Here is a 9,980-nt window from a genome sequence, read left to right as displayed (position 1 = left end):
GGACAGGAAGATGAATGAGGGCCTCAACCTTGTCTAATATCCCTCCATTGGGAATAGAGACACTGCGGAGTGCGTCGTCATTCAGAAGCCACGCCCAAAACGGGGGAAAATAAAGACCCCCCAAATCCTGGTGTTCTCCTGTGTCGCGTGCATGGTCGTGTGTTCCACACAAAGATCGTATATACAGAACATGAACACTCCAACTTCCTTGACAGCTAGATCCACATTTTTCTTCTCACCAATTCTCAATGGCTTCCTTGTTTTGCTCAGGAGTACAAGAAAACTTTAATTGGCGATTTTTTTACATTTGGTGTCTGCGCAGCCCCACCACACAACAGCTTTTAGCTATGTTTAATTCAAGGAAAATGACGCTGGTGTTGTATGGGAGTGAATGGAGAGCTTTCCCCCGTGATGGGCGTGGCCTATTTCATGCAGTGTCTCTATGGAGTGAAGGCTTTGACCGGACAATACTAGGTGCACCTGCAAGGGACAGTGACATCACATTATGTTTATCTAAGAGCAGGCAGTATTGGGAGTATCTGGCAAGTGGCAGTGCGAGGTCTGATATGCACAATTTGAGCAAGAGCAGGCAGTATTTGGGGGGGGGGGGGTGTGTGCTTTTAGGCGTTTAGACAGGAAGATATAATTATTGAGAAAATGTCTTTCGTTCATCTTTAAAGCACTTTCTCTTCAGTCTCATGGGTGTCCGAAGTGGGTCCATCAGAGGTGCGGTGGAGTAAAAGGCAGCTTGCAAGTGAGATGTAAGCGGTGTATAGGAGAGATGTTCCACAGGTAGGTAGACCCAGAGCCGAGCAAGAGTGACCAGTAGTAGAGACACGTATGAGGTGGTGGAGAGCTTCTGCTATCTTGGCGACATGCTGAACGCGGATGGAGGGGTGGACCTAGCGAGGACGGCAAGGTACTACGGAGCAGATGGAAGAAGTTCAGGGAACTCATGTCAGGAGGTGGCCATCGATAGAGCAACGCTGGTGGAAGAAACCCATAGCGTTTCTGTGTGGAGTTTGCATGTTCTCCCCGTGCCTCCCGGGGGTTTCCTTCATATAGGAACCGCCTTCACCAAAACATGCAATATCCTGGTTGCTAATGTGGTTCCTCCTCTGGTCGTTAAGGGCGCCTGTTCAGAGGGAGGGGAACTGGTTGGAATAGCGTGAACCTCCCACGTGCTATGTCCTACCGGTGAAGCTTCCTCTGTCAGGTGAAAAGAAGCGGCTGGCTAACTGCCCATGTCTCGGAGGAAGCATGGAGCCAGTTCCGGCTCTCCCCAGATCGGCAGAGGGTGGAGCAGCAACCAGGATAAATAAATTAAATTAGCACTAATGGGGGATAAAAATGGGATAAAAAATCGGGGGGGGAATAAAAAAAAAGAAAAAAAACATAGCAGGGATTCAGTCCAGCCCAGCGGCGTGTGGGAACGAGAACTTTCAACAGATGATGATGATGACTTTGAATTGCCTCTGTTTATGAAATGTGCTCTACAAATAAACTGGCCTTGCCCCGTTAAATTAGATTAGATCAACTCGAATGTCCCCGAGGGAGAATTTGGCTTGGGCAATAGTGCTACACACAGCTGAAATCACTTAATACAATACATAACCAACGGCTATGTGTTGTGTCATTGTAAGCCTGAGTACCCATAATGCTGCATCGACAAATCACTTCTCATCGAAGCGCTCTCTGAAAACGTCTCTCTGCTGCCATAGCTCTGCTCAACATCTACATCATGGATGACTTGAGTTAAAAAGGGCCGATCCGCTCATGGGCTGAGATGGCTGAGAAGAAGAAGCAGAGCATTTTGCTCTCATCAGAGATTGACACGACTGTAGAAATTGAGAGCTCCAACTTCTTAGCTCTGCTCTGCGGACTCTTAAGCCCAATTTATGCTTCGTCTGCCGACACTTTTGGAACGGTCGTCGACAGAAATGAGGACTTGAGTCGACACTTTCAAGTGTCGGCGAGCAGCGTCTGCTACCTGGTGAAATGTCTAGTGTCGCTGACTACGTCATAGTATCGCGCAAGTGTGATTGGCTATATAGACGGCACGCGCTTGACTTCCTTGTTTTAGTTTTCGCTGAATTGAAATGAATGAACGTGTCTCCGCTATTTTTTATCAGCATGTCCTTGATGTATGACTTTGTGAAAATCACAAAGAACACCGTGACCAACTTCCCAGAGAGAGAGGAGGTGAGTTGTGTGGTTGTGTGTCGTTATATGCGGCTGCAGTTACATGTTGCCTCCGACGTGGGTTCAATGACAGCGTTCCCTCTCTTGGCTGTCTGCACTAGTTCTCTGCCTCCCTCTGTCTCTAGCGTCACGTGACCGTTGACCCGAGGAGAGAAGCATAAATGCAGCAACGTGAGCGACACTTTATTTTTCGTCTGCGACCATGTGCTGAGCGACACTTTATAATAAGTATAAATTAAGCTTTAGAATCGCTTTGGCATCGGTGACGAGGGAAAGACGTGCTGGGCCAACCATCAGGGTGAGAGGGACAACTCCCCAAAAGGACCCCGGTAAAGTTCAGTCAAAACGAGACCGGGTCAAACTCCGCTCCACTTGGTTGTGAGAGGGCACAGTGTTTAATCCGGCTCGTGGGCCCGCATCGAATTAACTTGTTTTTCTGGCACACAAGTGTGGCGTAAAAGGAATAAATTGATTTGTGGATACGTGTTGTTGTAGATTAAAGCGTATATCTATCATACATGTATTGAAGTGAGAATGAAGCCTGCTACTTATCAGTTTCTCCCTGTGTTTCTGCTGGTGCCTATAGGTCATGTTCTGTCCATCATGGGTCGTCGCCGGACCCTCCCTAACATCCACTCCCCAGACTGGGCCGTCCGCATGCAGGCCGAGAGGCAGGCTGTCAACTTTGTGGTCCAAGGTAACCGACCACAGACGTGTTTGTGTATCGGTCACTGTTACGACTAGGCTTGCACGATATGAGGAAGATCTGCGATGTGCGATAACATTGTTCAATATAGCGATGACGATACGACTTGGGATAAATAAACAAATATTAAAGTATGCATATTAGCTATACAGTTCCTATGTGTTTCTGCTTTAATAATCTTAACATAGACCCCAAACATAGCCTATGCCCACTGAATAAAGAAATGAAATACACACTGACTCTAGCTGAAACTACACACAGCGTGTTTGGGCTTTGCCGGAGGGGCGGAGCGCACTGTTGCAAGGGAAAGGTGTACGCTGGATTTACAACACAAGACAAAATGATCAGACGCTGAGTGGGAATGCATGAGGCATGTAAATAAAACCACTTTTGTTATTCGTTGCGTTTCAGGCAGTCTTTGCGATGTGTTTATTGCGCATGTTCACATTGCGATGACGATGAAAATACGATTAATTGTGCAGCCCTAGTTACGACCCAGGTTCATCACATGGACCTATCTTTTTTAATGTTATAATAACATTATGGGGTCTAAATGTCTCCACAAGAATCTGAAATCTAATTCACGCCAGTCTTGGCCTCGCTCCACTGGCTCCCAGTGCGTTTTACAATTGATTTTAAGATTTTGTTGTTGGTTTTTAGAGCTCTAAATGGGCTGGCACCTCAGTATCTAGCTGAACTCCTGCACTTTTCATACCCCTGCCTGAGCACTGAGATCAGCCAAACAGCTGCTGCTGGTTGTCCAAAAGACCAGGCTGAAGACCAGAGGCGACCGAGCCTTGGGGGCAGCTACCCCGAGGCTCTGGAATAGCCTGGCCTGGCTCATTAGATCTGCTCAGACCCTAGAGATCTTTGAAGACTCACTTTTTCTCCCTGGCTTTCAACTCAGGTTGAGCTGGACACCCGAAAACAAATCTCTTGTATTGTGTTGTATATTGTGGTATTGTATTGTATTATGGTATGTTTTTATGTGCTGCATTGTATTTATTGTGTTGGCCTTTTTCTTATTGACCTGTACAGTACATGTGCTTTATAAATAAAGTTTGAGTTGAGTTGAGTTGAAATGAGTTGAGTTGAGTTGAGTTGAGTTGAGTTGAGTTGAGTTGAGTTGAGTTGAGTTGAGTTGAGTTGAGTTGAGTTGAATTGAGTTGAGTTGAGTTGAGTTGAGTAATTGCAAAGAAAATGTAAGCTAATGCTTATTTTCCGGGTCCGCAATTTCCTAATAAGGAAAGATTAATTTCTTTGGATGTATCCTAGAAATAGCCATGACATTATGTTAATTTTGCCTCATTATAGGGAAAATAGAGAAAGAGTGAAATGGTAGTTGGTACAGTAGGTGGTTAGTTCCTCTAATTTCTTCTGTTGTTTTCAAGACAGAACCATGAAATTATGTAGTAACTATATATTATATGGATGACTTCTGATAATTACCCTCTGCATATTATAGCTTATAGTTTTACAGTTATTTGCAGGAAACTCTTTTAGAAATTGACAGTATCTTATCGACTCGCCAGACTGCTTACATTCAGATAGAACTACAACATCATGTCATGGTTCTTTCCAGGAAACTTCCCAATACATCAATAGTTCCTTTCTAGGAAATGATTAGCAAAAAGAAAACAATTAGTTAATTCTGAGAATCAGGAATAGGGCTATTTTGAAAATTAGCGCTTAGGTCGTTAGGAGATAAGGTCAATCAATTCAATAGCTACACAAGTATAAAGCACACCGTTGCATTGTGTGTGTGTGTGTGTGTGTGTGTGTGTTTGTACAGGTTCTGCTGCTGATCTGTGTAAGATGGCCATGATCAGAATCTTCTCTCAGGTCTCCTCCTCCAGCTCGCTCTCTGCCAGGTACCAAAACCACCACCCACCAGTATCACTGTAAGATACAGCAAACATCTCCAACACCTCATATCAGCAGCTTTCACTGTTTTACCTGCCAACTAAAATGTTCAGCGTAGAAGAACTCCAAAAATGATGGTTGCTGTCAGATGTCAAAGTGTCCGCTAGAGTAGACACAGTCAACAGCAACAGCCAGGATTTAATAATAATAATAATAATAATAATACATTTATTTTATATAGCGCTTTTCAAGAACTCAAAGTCGCTTTACAGAATACATGGGTCAAACATAAAACATAACAGAGACAGACATAAAACACAGACAAACAACAAAAGGAAGGGAAGGGGGGGGGGGGGGGGGGTTGCGGGGCGGCAGAGGACTCTGTTTGAGCCCCCATGCTGGCAAACATCCACCCTGCCTAAGTGCCTTTGAGCAAAACACTGCTCCTATAGAGATCAATAGAGTCATATTATTATTATTATTATCAGTAGTAATAGTAGTAGTGGTGGGTGTATTAGGTATGTGTGAATCTCATCTGTGTTTGACTTCAGGCTGATAGCCCAGCTGCATGATGAGCTGCTGTACGAGGTGGAGGACTCCCAGGTGGAGCAGTTCGCAGGTGAACATCTTAATAAATCAATCATCCAATTAAGGCACTGGGCCTCAATTACCAATATCTCCATTATGCTGTAATATATGAACATTAAAGACACTGACATATTAGGCCAAGTTATTGTGTGATAAAAGTAGATGGTCGAGTGAAAATGGATGATGTTTGTTTATGCTTGTGTTTTACTTGATGAGTTATTAGGCGTCATTGACAACGATAGTCGTCACTGATGCGGTCAGTAGGATTTGTGTTTTATATGTGTCTGTGTGTCTGTGTTTTGCTCGCTTGTTCGTTGACAAACAGCTCTGGTGAAGAGTACTATGGAGTCCTTGCAGCACATAGACTGTCTAGGAGTTCATCTCAAGGTGAGTGAATGGAACTGGCTTAATATGAATGTGAATACGAAAACTTTATTGTATGTCCACAATGTGGAGATTTGCCTCCGGTTTCACCATAACACGTCATTAAAAAAAACATATCGGACGAATCAGCGTGACGTCACAACCACCCAGAAATACGGAACCCCACGGCAGGTAAAGGTAAAGGTAAAGTCCCACTGATTGTCACACAATGTGTGAAATTTGTTCTCCGCATTTGACCCATCCCCTGGGGGAGCGGTGAGCGGCAGCGTGCGCCGCGCTCGGGAATCACATGGTGATTTAACCCCCCAATTCCAACCCTTTGATGCTGAGTGCCAAGCAGGGAGGCAATGGGTCCCATTTTTATAGTCTTTGGTATGACTCGGCCGGGGATCGAACTCACGACCTCCCAGTCTCAGGGCGGACACTCAGACCACAAGGCCACTGAGCTGGCAGTTAACTAGTATGAGTCGTTCCAAACAAACGTTAATATCTCAAAAACTATTAAACTATACATCACATCGCTTATATTTTGACATTCTGAGTGAGAGCAGAAGTAGCTCAAGAGTTTGGTGTATAATATATGCATGTGGTGTTAAAGTTGTGTGAACTGTCGCAGTTTTGTGTAAACAGGGTCAGCCGGCTAGAGTCAGACGCTCAAGCTAACGATCCATAGGGTTCCATTGCCGTTTCCACCCAGTGACGCGGTTTGTTTACCAAAATGCTGCTCGGCTGATCCCTCGTATAAACACACGCACGCACGCACACACACACAATACATAATACATACATCGTCTCAACATACACATTCATAAAAATAGGACTCACAATACACAATATCACATTAACCTACTGTGCCAAAGAAAAAGCAGCAAAGTCAGTAGCACAACCCTGTATCCTAATCTACCGGATCATACTTTCATTTATTACCTTGACAGCACTTGGGACAAAGGATTTATTGTAGTTTTTTTCTGTTAGCCATCGCTAAGCTGTTAGCTATCGGTAAGCTATCTGTTAGCCATCGCTAAGCTGTTAGCTATCGGTAAGCTATCTGTTAGCCATCGCTAAGCTGTTAGCTATCGGTAAGCTATCTGTTAGCCATCGCTAAGCTGTTAGCTATCGGTAAGCTATCTGTTAGCCATCGCTAAGCTGTTAGCTATCGGTAAGCTATCTGTTAGCCATCGGTAAGCTATAACATCTCCCTGAAGGTAAACGTTCACAGTACAGTTGGTGAGACGGGTGGTTAACTCATTCATGGCCAGTTTAGGACTGCCAATATTTAGCACAGGCCAAAGATTTTCATAATTGTTGGTCATCTTTCAAGACCCACAGTAAATTATCTATTAGCACCAAAGTGATTTGCAATAGCTCAAAATGAAGATGTACGTCTCTGGGTTCACCAGGGAAAAAAAAGTGAGCTTTTAGCATGTTCTGTACTCTACTTATAGCCCTTTATATACACCCTGTTTTCACCAAAAAGGTCTCTCTGACAAGATAAATTGCAGATATTGGCATTTTTCTAAATCACACAATCTCAGGCAGAACTCGCTCTCAATTCTTTTATTTTGAACTGTATTGGCATCAGACATGTAAATATTATTCGTTATGACACAAATGAAAAAAAAAAATATATATATATATATATATATATATATACATGATGTGCTTTTTTTACATTCAACAATACAGTTTACTCAGTGTGAGTGAGTGTGATCATAGAATAGAATGCAGAGATCAGTGTAGTCTCTCTCACACACACACACACACACACACACACACACACACACTCCTTACCGCGAGATCATCCGGGTCCTGTCGCATTGGAGTCAGTCCAGTCTTCCTCGCCAGGAAAGTGGCCGTGCTGCTCTGCTGCTTGACTCTGTGTGAAAGCCATTTCTGTGGCGAGCCTGCAGCTGTTCTCCTCCTCCACACAGTTGTGACTCCGTCTCATCTCTTTCGGGCTGGCACATAGGAACGGGGTCCAGGGACCAGGATCGATCATGTTGGTCACGGGTTTGACTACCGCGGTTTCGATGTCCGCTGCCCTGCAGCAAGCCGATCAGCTCTGCAGCGCGCCGAGGGGCATTTCAATGGCGTTTCTCCTCTGCAACAAGGAAGCGCGTTTCTCTGTTTTTCCTCCTTTCCTCCTTCTTCCTCATTTCAAACAACAGCTGCGGTATGTGTTTGATAACGTGCTGTCGGCTTGACTTTGAGGTTAGGGACCTGAAAACATGTCACAGGCTGGGGAAGTGTTTGAACTATGCGCTGCACTAATAAAAACAAAAACACGTCAAACACGTCTTTGGCGTGGATGGCTATTTCTGATAACACGTCAAAGACGTCTTTGGCGGTGAATGAGTTAATAATTCTGTCAGCTTCAGAGTTCATCATACTTACTTCTTAGCTGCTTTTGTGGCTTCACTAATACTTTGGAGGCCATGTTCACTATTTTCTGCAACTTGTTCATGCTCTCGATGTTCAGATTACCGCACCACACGATCATGTTAAAGTTGCTTTCTGCTAAACTCTTAGACACAGTTTCCAATTTTTTCTGGGCTCACTCCAAAATAGTTGAGCTTGTGTAGCAAGTGGAGGCGGTGTGTACATTTCATAAAAATGTGGTGGGTATTTTCCCTGAAGGTAAGACCGCTGTTGATGTTTGTGCCGAGGTATTTACAATCACCACGCATCTCAACAATGCATCAATCCTTGCTGTTTTGTATGATGCGCTCTTGTGTCTTATTGATTATTTCTAAGGAGCTTGTTAAACACCAGTTCTGAAGACTTAACACATGATTATAATATAGTGTATGTTAAACACCAGTTCTGAAGACTTAACACATGATTATAATATAGTGTATGTTAAACACCAGTTCTGAAGACTTAACACATGATTATAATATAGTGTAGACTCTCGCTCTCAGTGGAGCAGCCACAGTTCTATCATCAGCAATCAGCATCGATCCATCTTGAACTCATTTGTGTACACAGAGAAAAGCAGTGGTGATAGAATTGAGCCCTGTGAGGGGCACGGTGGCGCAGTGGTAAGCGCTGTCGCCTCACAGCTAGAAGGTCCTGGGTTCGATTCCCACCTGCGACGCTGTGAGCGCTGAAGGAGTGCGTGCCCGTCCGCATGTCCTCGAGTGTCCACCGCCCGGGTGGAGTCGTCAAAAGGGCCTTTCTTTGCATGTTGCTCAGAGTTTGCATGTTCTCCCCGTGCCTCCCGGGGGTTTCCTTCATATAGGAACCCCACACCAAAACATGCAATATCCTGGTCGCTGAAGTCGTTAGGGGCGCCTGTTCGGAGGGAGGGGAACTGGTTGGAATAGCGTGATCCTCCCACGTGCTATGTCCTACCGGTGAAGCTTCTCCTGTCAGGTGAAAGGAAGTGGCTGGCTAACTGCCCATGTCTCGGAGGAAGCATGGAGCCAGATCTCCCCAGATCGGCAGAGGGTGGAGCAAATTAAAATTAGCACTAATGGGGGATAAAAAAATTGATAAAAAAATCGAGGGGGGGGGGAATTGAGCCCTGTGGTGCTCCTGTGTTCAACACAGTCTCATCTGACACACTACTGTACTTAGTAGTGCGAAAGTAGTGACGACTATCAACTCTATCAACAATGACTCTTTGAGCGGCAGTCAGAGAGGACGTCTCTGATGCAGTGAATGATGCCTCCATTAAAACCCCTAGATCCACTCTGCAGAAGAGTGGTTGCATGGTGCTAAAAGTGGAGGCAAAGTCAATGAGAAGAACTCTGACATATAATGAGTGGCATCAGTGTGTAGTTCAGCAGTGTCACTTATCGTGCCCAGAGATGCCCTGTTTGGACGCGAGCTCACGGAGACACAGGAGCACCCATGTGTCATGTGTTAAACTGTGGCAATAAGCCCCACCAGCAGGTACAGACACAGCAGAGAGATAGCAGGTCAATACTCGTTAGATGAGTCAGAAGGTCGTTAGACAAAGATGCCTCGCCAGCAGGACAAGCTGCCTGCTTTATTCATGAGGGACTTTGCGCTCCTTGTGTGTGTTGTTTGTCACAAGGCAGCAGTCAGGTGAGTGATGACACTCCATGTAGGTCGCCGCGGACGACGCCCATATGCTAACACCCTTTCCTCTCTGTGTGTGTGTGTGTGTGTGTGTGTGTCCCAGGTCCCCCTGAAGGTGGCAGTCTCCAGTGGCAAGTCCTGGGGTTCCATGTCTGAGCTGAACATCCCTCCAGTGTCTCCTTCTTCCTGA

At 45.1% G+C, this 9,980-nt stretch overlaps 1 protein-coding gene across 1 annotated transcript in view; it reads left to right on the top strand.

Annotated features, from left to right (window-relative positions):
- The window catches only part of poln (polymerase (DNA directed) nu), a gene marked incomplete at both ends in the record, with an annotated part of 221,806 nt that extends 211,826 nt beyond the window's left edge, over positions 1–9,980 (top strand). The window contains 5 exons of the mRNA XM_083640219.1: positions 2,789–2,899; positions 4,701–4,779; positions 5,323–5,390; positions 5,685–5,746; positions 9,894–9,980. Of these exons, the coding sequence (XP_083496345.1) occupies positions 2,789–2,899; positions 4,701–4,779; positions 5,323–5,390; positions 5,685–5,746; positions 9,894–9,980 (407 nt within the window). The remainder of the gene's footprint in view (positions 1–2,788; positions 2,900–4,700; positions 4,780–5,322; positions 5,391–5,684; positions 5,747–9,893) is intronic.

Source organism: Poromitra crassiceps (genome assembly GCF_964638095.1).
Source record: "Poromitra crassiceps genome assembly, chromosome: 7".
Classification (NCBI taxonomy): domain Eukaryota; kingdom Metazoa; phylum Chordata; class Actinopteri; order Beryciformes; family Melamphaidae; genus Poromitra; species Poromitra crassiceps.
The sequence above is the reverse complement of the archived record's forward strand: the minus strand, read 5'-3'. Positions and strand labels throughout refer to the sequence as shown.